Below are 16,988 nucleotides of genomic sequence, written 5' to 3'. Positions count from 1 at the left end.
ACCTATTACTTATATAATTATAAATAAATAAAACTGATAAAATGATACACAGCTATAAATCCAAATCTAAGGTTGTAGGCAAAGTCCCATGGGAACACAGCAAAAAGAAAAATCAGTGTGTAGAAAAGATTTTATAGCAATAGTGACATTTGAGCCGGGCCTCGCTGTTTGAATAGGATTCTGTCAAGCAGCCATAATTTGGGGGAGGAGCGTGGCAGACATTATTTTCCAGAGATGACCGTACTCACAAACACACCATCCCATACGCTTCTCTTTCAATATGACATTGACACTTGTCCATAGAGGGGTGGGAGTCCACGTTCCCTCCCCTTGAACTTGGGCAAGACTTTGTGATTACTTTGATGAACAGAATGGGAAGGAAGTCTCACAGCATGATTTTCGAGATTATCCAGCTCCTGCCTGGTCCTTTCTTTTACAGGACTCTCCCCCTGGGAACCTGGCCACCATGCTGCGAGAAAGCCTGAACTAGCCCAGGCGGGGAGACCACATGAAGGGGCTCACGTGGAGAGAAACTGAGGCCCCCAGCCGATTGTGGGCACCAGCCACCGGACACACGAGTGAACGAGCCCTCAGATGATTCCCCTCCCCAGCCTTTGTGCTCTCGGCCGAGGCCCAAACATACATCACGGGGCAGAGCTAAGTCATCCCCACTGTGCCCTGTCCTAATTCCTGACCCAGAGAATTCCGTGAGCAGAATAAACGGTTATTTTATGCCACAAAGTTTTAGCGCAATGTGTTGCACAGCCCAAGTACCTGGAACAAAGACTTTCTGAGGAGAAGAAACGATACAGGTGATAGAATGTCGCGGAGCGTTGTGAATGTTGCCACCATTGGGTGACGAGGTGACAAGGCCGGCTGGGAGCAGGCCATGAAAAGTCTCCTCTGACAGCAAAAAAAAAAAAAAAAAATTTTTTTCCCGACATCCTATTGGGAGTGGAAAACTACTGAAAGTTTTTAAGCTGGGAAGTGAAACATTTAGGTCTGCATTTTAGCAAGACATCTCTGAGACTGGTGTGAAGGAAGGACGGGAGAAAAGAAAGACTCAAAAACAGGAAAAACTTGTCCAATTAAGATGAGTTCCAACCAAGTCACATGGGGGAATCATCCCTCACTTGAGGTGTTTTGTGACTTTTTTCCTCTTAAAGGCTTCCGCTTAGCCTCATTTATATTCAATTTCCCTTGTATTAAAATGTTGGTGGGGAAACCTTATTTCCACACAAAACCTGCAGATGGATATTTACAGCAGCTTTATTTATGATTGCCAAAACTTAGACACAACTAAGATGTTCTCCAGCAGGTGAACGGATAAAGACTTAGTGTATCCTATTCAGCACCAGGAAGAAATGGGCTATCGAGTCACGAAAAGACATGGAGGAGCTTTAAATACACGGTACTGGATAGAAGTCAGTATGGAAAGGCTATGTCCTGTGTGATTCCAACTCTATGGCTTTCTGGAAGAGGCAAGATTGTGGAGGCACTTAAAGTATCGGTGGTCGCCAGGGGTTAGGAGGAAGGAGGAGTGATGGGCAGAGCACGGACGCCTTGCAGGGCGGTGAGATGCTCTGTGTGATACTATAATAATGGGTACAGTTGTCAATACCCAGAGAATATACGACACCGAGAGTGAGCCCTAACGTAACCTATGGCCTTTGATAATAAAGCATTAACGTAGTTTGCTGACTGCAACAAACGTGAGGTGTTGGTAGGGGGGAGGCTGAGCTTGCTTGGGGACAGGGGTCTGTAGGGAAATTTCTGTACCTTCGAGTCAATTTTACTGTGAGCCTTAAACTCCCCTAAAAAAAATGAAGTCTGTTAAAAAAATGTTGGGGAGGGGAAATATAAGGGATTATTAGATCACAAAAATGTTATCTTTGAAGCTTCTGGATCAGTTTCCATAAAGCGTATTCTAGGAAGACAGAGCAAGCTGTCTAAAAAACGATAACCACTAATACCAAATCATCCATGTGAGTAACACATTCCTTGTCCTACAAATATCATCATGACCTACAACTTCTTGTTCTGTGTTTATTGAAATAACCTCCTCATCATTCTCAGGACCAGTTTTATAAGAAAATTACATAAATGTGAACTCGTAAAAGAAATCTACACTAATAACTTACAGTGGTCTTTTATATTTTGGATATTGGGGATCTATATAAGGAGAAAACCGAGGTGCGTGGCCCAAAGATGAAGGAGAAGATGAAACTCAGAATGTAAAGGGCCACCTCTGCAATGAGGGAAGGGATGCCTAGATGGACGTAAAAGCAAAGATAAATGAGGGGCTGAAAGATACTAATGAGAACGTTTCATTTTCGACTTGGCAGAAGGTCTTGAGTCCTACTTTTTGAGAAAAGCAAGCAGAAGGATGTATTAAAAACTGAGAGTTTCTGAAAAATAGAGACAGTATGGAGTGGTGCCTCGGTCGATCAATCAGGTCTGCACAGCAGCAGAGCCCAGCTGGAATTTGATCATGTAATTTATTAGAGGCCAGTCTGTATCATTTTCTACTGCACCTCCTCTCATGTTATTTAGTCAAGAGGTGATTAGCCAATCTGGGTGATCCCAGGCATTCTGGTCTAATGCTTGCTTATGAGAAATGTCATAATTTAAAGTTTTTATCGAAGAGAAGTTCATGCCAATGAAAAAAGGAACTCAGATTAATTTTTCTGCTTTTTTTTAAAGCATTTGTAAGAGATCTGATTGCAGTTACTAATTTTTGAAAGAGTGAGAAAGAAAAAAAAAAAGCAAAATAGAGAAAAAAAGCCATTGAAGCAAATGGTAAAATAAGATTACAGGATTATGTGTGGGTTGAATTCATCCATGCTGGTCCCTGCCCCCATTATCAAAGTTAAGTTATGGAAGATAAAGCCATTATTGCTATATTTCACAAAATAAAATCTGATGAAAAGTAACTCCTCCCCAGTGTTTCTTACTGATGTTTCTAAGTAAACTTTCTATTCTTTACCCAATTTACCTGCATCGCAGAGGTTACAAATGTCTGCTTGCTCTGCTGATAACCATTTAGTTGACGAGATGACGGAAGGAGGAATTGTGGGCAAAACTGGCTTTGGATCGTCCTCATAAAACAACATCAGGTCCTTAAAGAAAACAGGAGAGCACATGGGGGTTGAAAAACACCATTAATCCCACCGCTTCAATTTGGTAAAATAGATAAATGACCAATGGAGATACACTGTGTCTATATGTGCTAGCATAAGCACAGTTTACTGGAAGAACTCAAATGTAAGTTATCTATACACTTGGTGTCCACTGAGCATAGGGGCATAGGGTGGTTTTCTACCCTTGGGGATCCTCACTCCTTGATAAAGACACCTAGTGCAGACACGCCATGATTCTCTTGAGGCATGAACTGTCCCTAGCACCCCTGAGCACCCGTAGGACATACTATCTCAGAGGCTGATTGTTCTGTTGTAGTGGTAATAATAAAGTTACCTCTGTATATCTTTTTTTAATGTTTATTTAGTTTTGAGAGAGAGAATTTGAGCATGCAAACTAACAGGGGAGGGGCAGAAAGAAAGAGACAGAGAGAATCCCAAGCAGGCTCCATGCTGTGAGCACACAGGTAATACGGGACTCGATCTCACAAACTGCAAGATCATGACCTGAGTCAAAATCAAGAGTCAGGTGCTTAACCAGCTGAGCCGCCCAAGGGCCCCTATCTTATATTAAAATTTTTATTATGTTTTTATGTTTATTTATTATTGAGACCGAGAGAAACAGAGCATGAGTAGGGGAGGGGCAGAGAGAGGAAGACACAGAATCCGAAGCAGGCTCCAGGCTCAGCTGTCAGCACAGAGCCCGATGCGGGGCTCAAACCCACGAACCATGAGATCATGACCTGAGCCGAAGTCAGACACTTAACCAACTGAGCCCCCCAGGGGCCCCTATCTTGTACTGAAAATTTTAAACTTCAACTTTTTCTCACGGAGTAAAACAGATGATAATCAATCCAATTATGCAGATTAAACAAATCAATTCGTGGCCAATCTTGTTTCATTTGCATCCTACCAGTCCTCATCTACTTCATGGTGACGCCAATCCTAGATATATCCCTGATTTCAGTACCTTTCTCTAAATGTCACAAACTCTTTAACGTAATTATTTTATACTTATAAACTTCGCAACTCCTTAACGTCATCAATTTAAAACTTTTCAATTTCTCATTGGTACCGTTAAATAGGTTTTTCTACAGCTTGTCTAAGAGAGGAATCAAATAAAGTCCATACGGTGGGATCAGTTGATGTGTCTTTTTTCCCCATGAACAGAGACCTGTTTTACAGAACTTTATGTAAGGTATAATCAATATAGAGTAAAATGCATAAACCTTAAGCGTAGAGCTCAATAGGTTTTAACATTTTGCGTACACCTACGTAGCCACATTTCCGTCACTCCAGAAAGTTCCCCCAAGCTCCTTTCCAGTTGATCCCATCCTCCCATCACTACCAGTAAACAGTGCTCTATCTTCTGTCGGTGCCAATGAGGTCGCCTCCTCTTGAGCTGCATAAGAATGGAGTCAGACGCTATGTAGTCTCTTCTATCTGATTCCCATTGCTTAACATGTTTGTGGGAAAAAATACATCCACATTTTGTGTGTATCAGCTCCTCTTTTTCATAAGAAGTATTCCATTGTAGGATATACCACAATTTGTGTATCCATTCTCCTCCATATGGACACCTGGATTGTTTCCAGATTTCAGCTATTAGGAAGAAAGATACTATGAACATTCTTAAACAAATCTTTTTATGGACAAATGTACTCATTACTCCTGGATATTTACACAGGAGTAGAATGGCCAGGTCATAGGATAGGTTAATTTTTAACTTCACTGAAACTGCCAAACCATTTCCCAAGAGATTTTCCCCTTTTTATAATTCAACTTTTATTTTAAAATCATTGTAGATTCACATGTATAAGATACAATACAGAGTGATCCTGTGTACCCTTTACCCCGTTTCCCCTAAAAGTAACATCTTAAAAGCTGTAGTACATGTTACCCAAGATATTGACACTAACATGGTCAAAATACAGAACATTTCCATCACCATAAGGATCCTTCCTGATTCCTTTTTATTACCATAGCCTGCTCCCCAAACTACTCATCTTTTCTCCACTTCTATAATTTTGACATTTGAAGAAATGTTATATAAAGGGAGCCATACATGATGTAACCTTTTGGAATTGGCTTTTTTCACCTGGCATAATTCCCAGAAATCCATCCATGTTGTTTCAGGCATTAATAACTCATTCCTTTTTGTTGCTGTGTCGTATCCGTGGTATAGATGCACTGCAGTTTGTTTCACCTGTCAAAGGACGTCTGGATTGCTTCCAGATTTGGGCTATTATACATAAAGCTGCTCTGAACACTGGGTATAGCTTTGTGTAGGAAAGTAAGTTTCCACGTTGCTGGGACAGATGTCTAAGAATGCAATTGCTCAGTCGTATGGCAGCTGCGTGTTTGGTTTTATAAGACACAGCCGAACCGTTTTCCAGAGTAGCTTTACAATTTTACGTTCCCACTAGTAATATTTCAGTGATCCAACTTCCCCACATGTTTGCCAGCATTGGTGTTGTCACTACTTTTTATTTTACCCATTTTGATATTCCATTGTGTGTTTAAATTACATATTTGTCACGGGTAATGAGGTTGAACATCTTTTCATGTGCTTATTTGCTGTCTGTATTTGCTGAAGTGACAGTTCTTGTCATTTGCCCATTTTCTATTGGATTGTGTTTGAGTTTTAACTATTGAGAGGTTTTTTTTTTTATTTTTAATTTTTTAAAAAGTAGGCTCCATGCCCAATACGGGGCTTGAACTCAACGACCTTGAGATTAAGCATCACATGCTCTACTGACTGAGACAGGCAGGTGCCCTGAGAGGTTTGTTTTTTTTTTTTTTTAGTGCACCAGATATTAGTCCTTTGCCAGATAACGTGGGCTGCAAATATTTTCTCCTAGTCTGTAACTTGTTTTTATATCCTTTTGTGATGAGGTCTAACATTTTTTTTCCTTTTAGTGATCATGTTTTTGGCTAGCCTAGATCCCAAAGGTTTTTCTCCAGTATTTTTAAAAAGTTGTAGAGTTTTACATTTTACATTTAAATCGTGATCTACGTGGACCGAATTTCTATATGAGGCTTAAACTGAGGCTCATAGTTTTGCCTATACAAATGTCCAATTGCCTCAATATCATTTGTTGAAAGTTATCCTTCCTCCATCGAATTACTTTTGTTCCTCTATTAAAAATCAATTGGCCATATTTGTGTGGGTCTAATTTCTTGGTTCTCTATCCTGTTTCACTGATGTGAATGTCTGTCTCTCCACCAATACCACACTCTCTTGATTACAGTAGCTATGCAGTAGGCTTAATATCAAACAGAGTGATTAGTTTCACTTTATTCATCTTTTTCAAGATGGTTTTAGCTATTCTAGGGCCTGTGCCTTTCTATATAAATTTTAGAATAAGCTTATTATCTGTCACAAAAAAAAATAACTTTGCTGGAATTTTTGTAGGGATTGCATTAAACCTATAGAGTAATTAGGGGCATCTCTACTATGACGTCTTCCAATCCATGAACATGGTATGTCTTTAACTACCTGGTCTTTAAAATCTTTCATCAGTATTTTCTAATTTTCAGCATGCTGACTCTATATATGTTTTGTTACAATTATACCTAAGGATCTCATTTTGGGGCAGTATTGCAAATGGCATGTGTCTTAATTTCGGTTTCCACACGTTCACTATTAATACATAACTATGCAATTGAGGAGTGCCTGGGTGGCTCAGTCAGTTAAGTGTCCCATTTCAGCTCAGGTCATGCTTTCACAGTTAATGAGTGTGAGCCCCAAGTTGGGCTCTGCACTGACAGTGTGGAGCCATCTTCAGATTCTCTGTCTCCCTCTCTCTTTGCCCCTCCCTCCCCTTTCTTTCAAAAATAAAAAAAAATTTTTTTAAAGATTAAAAATTCAGGGGTGCCTAGGTGGCTAAGTCTGTTAAGCACTGAACCCTTGATTTTGGCTCAGGTGATGATCTCATGGTTTGTGAGTTTGAGCCTCACATCAGGCTCTGCACTGACAGCTAAGAACCTGCTTGGGATTCTGTCTCCCTCTCTCTCTGCCCCTCCCCTGCACTCACTCACTCTCTCTCAGAAACAAATAAATAAACATTTTAAAAAAAATGCAATTGATTTACATATGCTGATCTTGTATCCTACACCCCTACCGAATTCACTTGCTGGTTCTTATAAGTTTTGTTTTGTCATCTCTCTTGAGATTTTCTATGCAGACAATTTATAAAGAAGGACAAATTTTATTTTATTTTTTCTACATTCTACGTATCATTTCTTTTCTTATTGCAGTGGCTGGAACTTCTAGTACCATGTTGAGTAAGTCCTGGCCTTGTTCCTGATATTGAAAGGAAAGCATTCACTGTTAAGTATGATGCTATTGCAGGCTTTGTGTAGATAATCTATCAATTTAAGGAAATTCCCTATTTCTAGTTGCTCAGTTTTTATCACAAGTGGGTATTGAATGTTGTTAAATGCTTTCTACATCAATTGACAAAAATCCTATGATTTTTCTTCATTATTTTGTCAATATGATAAATTACATTCATTGACTTTCAAATGCTGAGCCACACCTAGATTAAATCCCACTGGTGCTGGGATTTATAATTTTTTGAAATACATTGCTGGATTCAATCGGATAAATTTTTTTGAAGATATTTGCTTCTAATTTCATGAGAGATTATGGTGTTTATTTTGTATACTGTCTTCTGGGGTTGGTAGCAGAGCAATACTTGCCTCATAAAATGAACTAAGAAGTTTTCCCTCCTTTTTTCTGAAAGACATTTGTGTAAAAATAGTGTCTATTCTTATTTAAATGTTTGATAGATCTCCAGTAAATCTCCAGTAAAACCATCTGGACCTGGAGATTTCCTTTGCAGGAGACTTAAATTACAAATTCGCTTTAAAAAATGGTTATAGGGGCGCCTGGGTGGCTCAGCAGGTTAAGCATCCAATTTCGGCTCCAGTCAAGATCTCATGGTTCATGGGTTTGAGCCCTGGGTCAAGCTTTGTGCTGACAGCTCAGAGCCTGGAGCCTGCTTCCGATTCTGTGTGTCCCCCTCTCTCTCTGCTCCTCTCCTGTTCACATTCTGTCTCTGTCTCTCTCTCAAATATAAATAAGCATTAAAAAAGTTTTAATGGTTCTATTTGGGTTCTATTTCATCTTCTTTGAATTTTTGTAGTTTCTGCTTTCTGAGAAATTGTTCTATTTCTTCTAAGTTGTCAAATGTATGAGCATAAAGTTGTTGCCAGTAACTCTTTATTATCCTTTCACAGCGATAGGCATTGTAGAGACATCCCATTTTATCCCGATGTTGGCAGTTGGGTCTTCTCTTTGGCAGTCCTGCTACGCAGAGGTTTATCCATTTTCTGTTTCAAAGAACTGGCTTTTTGTGTCTATCATTTTTTCTGTTAACTGTTTTCTTGTTTTCAATTCCATTAATTTCTGCTCTTTATTATTTTCTTCTGTTTCATGTAGGTTTATCTTGCTTTTCTTCGTTTTTTTTTAAAAAGAAACTTAATTACTGATTTTACACATTTCTTCTTTTCTAATATAAGCATTTAGTGCTATAAATTTCCCTCTCACTACTACTTTGCCTGTGCCTCACATATTTTGAGAAGTTGTGCTTCCTTCTCATTCAGTTACATGTATTTTAAAATTTCCTCTGAGACTTCCGCTTTGACCTATTAATAATTTAGTTTATTTTTCCCAAAAATTTCAGGTAAAATTTCTCAATTTATAGTGATATATTTTCAATGCAATTTGGGTCTATTAGGTCATGACAATCTCTTCTATCTTACATTCATTCTCCTTTTCCCCACACTGAGAATCCCAGTTCTCAAGGACCCCAAAGACAATATGAATAGAGTATCACATGACTACTCATTTGATTCAGCCCACGTTATATTCACAATAGTCTCAGATCAAAAATGTCAACATCTTAAAATAAAAATACCAACTGAATGCATGGAACATTTGTTTAATTTTAATTTACATTTTAAAGGATTACTTTCATTAGTTCAATTTTGTTTCATAATTATGCAAGAATATTTCCAGGTTTCCAATGACAAATCTAAAATCACAGTATAATCAAAGAAATCTAGCTTCTCCTTCTCTCCACCTATTCCCTTCTTTCCCTTTAGGAGTTGCCTTTCCTTCTTTCTTTTTTAAAAATGTTACAACTGATCTTTACATGTTGCATCTTTAATATAAACAAGTAGAAAATCCAGGAATGGACCGAAGCATAAATGGGAATTTATTATGTGATAGAAGCCACAGTTCAAGTCAGTTGGTGGATTGTGCAACAAATGGCATTGAAATAAATGATTATCATTTGTAAAAATAAAATTTTAAAGGTGAGTCTTTAACACTCTATTCATCAAATACATTTTTTTATTGCTTTTTATTTATTTTTGAGAGACAGAGAAAGACAGCTGGAGCAGGGGAGGGTCAGAGAGAGAGAGGGAGACACAGAATCCGAAACAGGCTCCAGGCTCTGAGCTAGCTGTCAGCACAGAGCCCGATGCGGGGCTCAAACCCACGAACCGTGAGATCTGACCTGAGCCAAAGCCGGACGCTTAACCGACTGAGCCACCCAGGCGCCCCTCAAATACATTTTTGATGGATAACATTTAAATACAGTTTTTAAGTTAAAGCATAAAAGAACTAGGGTAGTTTTTTACAAAACTATACGTACACTGACCACACAACCTAGCAATTGCACTCCTTGGCCCTTACCCAAAAGGGGTGAAAACTTACGTCCACACAAAAACCTACACACAATTGTTCATAGTAGCTTTATTCATAATTGCTGAAAGTTGGAAGCAACAAGACGTCTTTCAGGAGGTGAATGGGCTAATAAACTGTGGTACATCCAGGCAATGGCACATTTTAAAATTTTATTTATTCTTGAGAGAGAGAGAGAACAAACATGAGCCGGTGAGGGGCAGAGAGAGAGAGAAGCCCAAGCAGGCTCCACGTGTTTGAACTCACAAACCATGGGTCATGACTTGAGCTGAAATCAAGAGTCAGATGCTTAACCGATTGAATCACCAAACGCCCCCAGACAACGGCATATTATTCAGTGTTAAAAAAAGAAATGAGCTATCAAACCATAAAGAGACATAGAGGAACCTTAAATGCATATTACTAAATGAAAGAACCAGTTTGGAAAGGCTACATACTGTATGACTCCAACCATATGACTTTCTGAAAAAGGCAAAACTAAGGAAACAGTAAAAGGATCAGTGGTTTCCAGGGGGTGGCAGGAAAAGGAATAACTATTCTCTATGACACCATAAACGGTAGATACATACCATCATACATTTGTCAAAACCCATAGAATACACAACAGACCTTAATGTAAACCATGGTCTTTGGATGGTAATGAGCATTAATGTAGGTTCACTGGTTATAACAAATGTACACTCTGGTGTGGATGTTCACTGCAGGTGAGGTCATACAGGGCAGAGGCGGGTAGGGGTATGGGGAAAATCTCTTACTTTCTACTCACTTCTGCTGTGAATCTAAAACCGATCTAAAAAATAGCTTGTTAAAATAAAAAGCCAGGGTGATATTTAATACAATTTTAGACTAGGGACCATCTTTTTAAGAATGACTTAAAATCTTGAAGCCATAATGGAAAGGCAAATTTGACTGCTTTTTAATAAAAACTAAAGACTGCTTTGAGGCTGTGATATTGGAGTTGTAATAAATATGCATTTGGTCCTTGTCCATGGTTCTGGCACAGAGCTCCTGAACTCCTGTAATTTCCTAAGTGATAAGAGCACGAGGAACATCTTTTTTATTTTAATATTTATTCATTTTTGAGAAAGAGAGAGACAGACAGAGTGAGTGGGGGAGGGACAGAGTGAGGGAGACACGGAATCCAAAGCAGGCTCCAGGCTCTGAGCTGTCAGCACAGAGCCCGATTCGGGGCTCGAACCCACGAACCGTGAGGTCATGACCTGAGCCAAAGGTCGTACACTTAACTGACTGAGCCACCCAGGCGCACCAGGAACATCTTTTATTTTAACATTTGGTCTCTGACCCTGGTTCCTGACACAGAGCTCCTAAATCACTTGGAATTTTCTGGGAGCTCAGAGTGTCTTTTGTCTTGTGAGGTGACTCTTGGTGGGATCCTGGATAGCTTCAGGATGGGGACTGGTCACCAGAAAGACCAAGCCGTGATTAGATGTCTCACACCCCATCCTCCGGGAAGGGGAGAGAGACTGGAGACGGAGTAAACCATCAGTCATGCTTAATCCAAATGTTTGGGGTGCAAAGAGCTTCCGGGCTGGTGAATACGGGTACATGCTAGGAGGATGACCCGGCCCAGCTCCATGGGGACAGAGACTCCTGCACCAGGGAACCTGCCGGGCCTTGCCCTGTGTATTTCTACATCTGGAAATTCATCTGCAACCTTTATTATATAATCCTTTATTATATATCACGTCCTTTATTAGAGAAGAAATCAGTGTCTGTGAGCAAATGTTTCCATAAGTTCTTAGGCTGTTCTAGCGAGTGATCAAACCCAAGGAGGGGATCCTGGGAACCCAGATTTCCCGCAGGTCAGAAGTCCAGGTGACAGCCTGAGACTTGCAGTTGGCATCCGCAATGGGAGGTGGGGGAGAGGAAGCTTTGTGACTGAGCACTAAGCCTCTGAAATCTGATCACTTTCAGGCAGTGCCAGAACTGAGTTAACTGCAGGACACCCAGCTGGTGTCGCAAGAACAGTGGGTGCGTGGAAAACCCACATCTCTCGTGTCAGAAGTGAAGTGTGACGGCAGTGTGAGAGGCAAAACAGAGACAAAGGAAATCAGTATGGTTTCCCTTTGCAAAGGCAAAAAAAAAAAATAAGTAAAATAAAAAATCAAACGAAAACGTGGAAATGAATAGAGAGATAAAGAAGCAGACAATGAGCTAATTATTTAATAGCCAAATAGTTCTTAGAAATGGTTAACAAAAAGGTGAGAAACTAAACAGAAAAATGAGCAAAAGAGATGAATAGAGTTAATCATAAAAAAGAAACGCAGGGACATCTGGGTGGCGCACTCAGTCGAGTGTCTGACTCTTGGTTCCCACTCAAGTCATGATCTCACAGTTCGGGACTTGGAGCCCCACGTCGAGCTCTGGGCTGGCAGCGAGGAGCTTGCTTGGGATTCTCTCTCTCTCTCTCTCTCTCTCTCTCTCTGCCCCTCCCCCACTCATGTTTTTTTTCTCTCTCACTCTCTCAAAGTTAATAAGTAAACTTAAAAAGAAGAAACACAAATTCCCAAAAAACACATGAAAAGTTCTTTCAATCTTACCTGTAATTACAATGAAACAAATTAACAAAAATTTCCCACCTTTCAGACAGACAAAAAAATGTACAAGTTTGATAATACTCAGTATTTGTAAAGATATGCTTTTGGTGGATATAAATTGGTGCAACTTTTGGAAGGACAATTTCGCAGTACTTTCCAAAACTAAAAATAAATATAACCTTTCAGCGATTCCCTTTCCAGGACTGCATCATATAAAATATGTACAAGAGCTGTTTTTACAATATTGTTTTTAATAGACAAAAACATAAAAATATCCCTAAATGACTACCAACATATGGCCAAACAAATGAAGATTCATTTATGCATCAAGAATACAGCACAGCTAAGGGGTGCATGGGTGGCTCAGGTTAAGCATCCGACTTCGGCTCAGATCATGATCTCACAGTTCGTGGGTTTGGGCCCCGCATTGGACTCTGTGCTGACAGCTCAGAGCCTGGAGCCTGCTTTGGAGTCTGTGTCTCCCTCTCTCTAACCCTCCCCTGCTTGCACTCTGTCTCTCTCTCTCAAAAGATAAATAACCATTAAAATTTTTTAAAAATAAAAAAGAATACAGCACAACTATACATACTGATAGAGAAAGATATCCCTGACCAACAATTTAGTGAAAAAGATTTGGAACAACACACATCAAATGATTGCATTTATTACATAAAAGATGTCCAAGATATAGTGCTTAGTTCAAAGCATGCTGCAGAGGAGTATATATGAAATGAATCCTTAGGGAAAAGAAATGTATGGACACAGAAAATTTCTAAGAACCTAGTTAGTCACGGATGCCTCGAAGGAAAGGAACCAAAGGTGTACAGAGAAGTAAGCAGAAACTTCGTTTTTCACTCTTTACCCTTCCATATTGTTTAAACTTTTTCCAGCAAGTATCTTCCAAATTAAAAAGAATAAAAGTACAAGCAGGAAAATAAAAAAAGGGCTTTTCAGCATAAAGCAATGATGCATAAAAGAAGTAAGGGGATGATGAATTAGCATGATTAGAATAGGTATAATTTCCATTTCCCTAACAGCTCTGATGAGTTCAAAGTTTTGCAAATATAATAAATGATATGCTAATAAGCCCAAGGATAAAAACTGTTTACTCTTCATTTAACAAAATAATAAACAGAAGCAGGAGGAAATAAACATTTATCTTCCATCGCTGGCGACTTAGCAACTCACAACTAGACTGAAGGCTTTGGTCAGATTTCATTTTGTGTGAAGCAATTCACACCATCCCTCTCTGTTGCTATAGAAACAACCGTGACCAAAAAAAAAAAAAAATCATAACCCTCACTGTTGATTTTCTCCTCAAACAGGAAAAGAAGAAGGTCTTCTGAGGTGGTGAAAAGCGACACAATTGCCTTATTGATTAGCACATCTAATAATAAGGATCCTGGGCAGGGCCTAGAGAGAAAACATACCCATGTCCAAGTGTTGTACATGTAAGGGTTTTCCTTAGTTTTGAAAGTACCATAAGCAAACACCGTTCTGGTTTTGAATGTCCTATTCTGTGAAGAATTTTATTTACTGTTTTTAGATCATCCTTTCATTTGTAGAAAGAGAATAGCTAAGGAGATTTCTATTTAAAGTTTTTAGAAGGTATTTTTAAGCACCCTTCAGCTGCCTAAGCAATCAACTGTATCCTTTCTTGTTTGTTCTGTATTAAGAACATGAGAATTTTCATGTAGATGTGGTACATTTGGCAACAACAATTAGATTTACTGTTCGGCCTGGTGGGTTTGGTCTTCTGCACAAAAGCAGATTTCTGAAGGGGACATATTGGGTGGCATCAAATGTTCCTGACAGTAATAACAGGAGATGCTCGTCAGTAAAATGATGGAATAGTGTCATGATACAGTAGCACTTTGAAAAAAGGGAAACCTAGCTTTAAGCTTCTTTTGAGAAAAGGGCACCATTTTTGGCTGATATAAGATGCTGAATGGTGTAAATCAATTATAGCGGGTTCCTCTAAAGTCAGGAAAAAACACAATAAGAATGAGAATTTGAAGACTGATACAAACAAGCTGGGTGGCAATTTAATCCTCCAAAGCATGGAGGATTATTCAAGTCTATTTTCTCCCTTAAAAGCCACTGGCTGTAAATAAAACTGACCTCATATTTAAAAATAATTTTGACTTAATGTCATATCTTTTAAAATAATCTACATATTTTCAGTCCACGGGCTAAGACGCAATTAAGGAAAAGTGAAATTTTAATTTTATGTACTTTTCTGAGCGGCTAGAGAGTCAGGTAAATAAATCCAATACCTAACTGGGTTCGGGAGAAGGGCTGGGAACAGAAGGTCAGTAAATAATGCCAGTCACTGTCATAGGAATGCCGGCAGGGGACTCTAAACAAAGTCCTCCAAGCAGGGGACCAAACAAGCCTCTTTGACAGGAAAGGAAGAAAAGAACGTCAAAATTGTCTACCATTCAGTCATTTCTTCATTAACAAAAATTGGGCAAGTGAAGATTCAGTAATGAGTAAGACTAAAATAGTCTTTACCCTCAAGGAGCTTTCCTTCTAGAAGAAGAAACACATGTAAAACAGAAAAACAAGTGAGTGATGAGATCATTGTCAACAGTCTCAAGTGGAACAGATTTCCAGTCAAGATGGTTCTGTAAATTCACACTTCGGGGATACCTTCCGTTCCCAAACACACAGCAATGAAAGAGAAGAAACACAAATGTGAACATTAAAGACACAGGTCATGCTCGGAAGCAAGATGAACATCTTCCTGGATGAGAGCATGCATAACAACACATCGGTATCCGGAATATACGAAGAACTCTCCTAACTCAGTGGTGTTGAATCATCAGTCCAGTTAGAAAATGAGCAAAAATATGAACGTATATGTCACCAAAGAGAAGTTACGATGATACAAACGAGCCCATGGAAAGATGTTCCACATCATTAGCCATCTGGGAAACATTAACTAAAAATCACGATGAGACAGCGCCACAACCTATTGGAAGAGCCAAGATAAAAACGGCGATGCCAAAAGTTGGTGAGAATGCAGAGAAACTAGATCTCTCACACGCTGCTGGGGGGAGCGTAAAATGGTACAGCCATTCTAGAACACAGGTCGACAGTTTCTTACCAAATTTAGGAGGTACTTAATATACAACCCAGCAATCAAACCCCTAGACATTTATTCCAGAGATATGAAAACTTCACAGCCTGGATGGATATCAAGAGCATTATGCTAAGTGAAAAAAAATGAAAACTATCTCAAAAGTCTACATACTGTCTGCATGCATTTACATAACCTTCTAGAAATAATAAAACTATAAAGATAGAGAAAAGATTAGAGGTCGTCAGGGGAGGATGTGGTTGGGGGGTGGGGATGAGATGGGGTGGAAGGCATGAGGGATGTCTCTTGGTGCTGATCACATTAATCTATACTTAGAATTAAATTTCATAGAACCCCCTACACACACACACACACACACACACACACACACACACACACACATAAACGGAAGTTAAAAAATTGAGTAGTATGGGGCACCTGGGTGGCTCATTCGGTTAAGCATCTGACCTTGGCTCAGGTCATGATCTCATGTGTCATGAGTTTGAGCCCCGCATTGGGCTCTGTGCTGACAGCTCAGAGCCTGGGTCCTGCTTCAGATTCTGTGTCTCCCTCCCTCTCTGCCCCTCTCCCACTTGTGCTCTGTCTCTGTCTCTGTCTGTCTGTCTCTCTCTCTCTCTCTCTCAAAAATAAACAAACATTAAAAAAATTTTAATTGAATAGTGAATTGAAAATTTGGAAACCGAATAAGGTCTGTAGTCTAGTTAGCCATAACATCCTAACATCCACTTCCTCATTCTGATATTGTACTACAGTTACATAAGATGCCAACACTGGGGGGAGCTGGGCAAAGGGTACATGGGAGTCTTTACTATTTTTGCAACTTCCTCACAGTCTTCTAAAAAGATTTTTTAGATGAGTAGAGAGAGATGGACTGTACAGCAAATAAAGTATTGTTGGGGTCCCTGGGTGGCTCAGTGGGTTAAGCGGCCGACTTTGGCTCAGGTCATGATCTCGCGGTTCATGAGTTCAAGCCCCGCGTCAGGCTCTGTGCTGACAGCTCACAGCCTGGAGCCTGCTTCGAATTCTGTGTCTCCTTCTCTCTCTGCCCTTCCCCTGTTCATGCTCTGTCTCTCAAAAATAAATAAATATATAAAAATTTTTTTAAATGAAGTATTGTTTATCCACAAGGGTACAAAGACAGTAAGAGCCCCTCTCAAAATATATGGCAAAATTCTAGAGGACACCAGGATTTCATTTAGAAGAAAAAATAAGAGCTTTATTCTATTAGGATAAAGAAGAATTTCTTTAATAAGATTTTTTTATATAGGTATTGTCAAGTTGGTTTCCATATAACACCCAATGCTCTTCCCCACAAGTGCCCTCCTCCATGCCCATCACCCCCTCCCCCTTTCCCCCTCCCCCTTCAGCCCTCAGTTTGTTTTCAGTATTCAAGAGTCTCTCCTGATTTGCCTCCCTCCCTCTCCCTAATTCTTTCCCCCTCTTCCCCTCCCCACAGTCCTGTATAAGATTTTTTT

General features: G+C 39.6%; 1 protein-coding gene across 2 annotated transcripts in view; it reads right to left on the bottom strand.

The window, feature by feature from the left end:
• Positions 1-16,988, bottom strand: part of ENTHD1 (ENTH domain containing 1) — a 94,135-nt gene that overhangs the window by 36,559 nt on the left and 40,588 nt on the right. The window contains exon 5 of one of the 2 annotated variants that reach the window (XM_029955828.1): positions 2,996-3,119. The exons of the other annotated variant lie outside the window; for it this stretch is intronic. Within the exon in view, the coding sequence (XP_029811688.1) occupies positions 2,996-3,119 (124 nt within the window). The remainder of the gene's footprint in view (positions 1-2,995; positions 3,120-16,988) is intronic. 2 annotated transcript variants of the gene reach the window in all.

The sequence above is a fragment of the Suricata suricatta genome, chromosome 10 (genome assembly GCF_006229205.1).
Source record: "Suricata suricatta isolate VVHF042 chromosome 10, meerkat_22Aug2017_6uvM2_HiC, whole genome shotgun sequence".
In the NCBI taxonomy this organism is placed as follows: domain Eukaryota; kingdom Metazoa; phylum Chordata; class Mammalia; order Carnivora; family Herpestidae; genus Suricata; species Suricata suricatta.
Note: the sequence above shows the minus strand (reverse complement) of the source record. Positions and strands in the feature narration are given on the sequence as shown.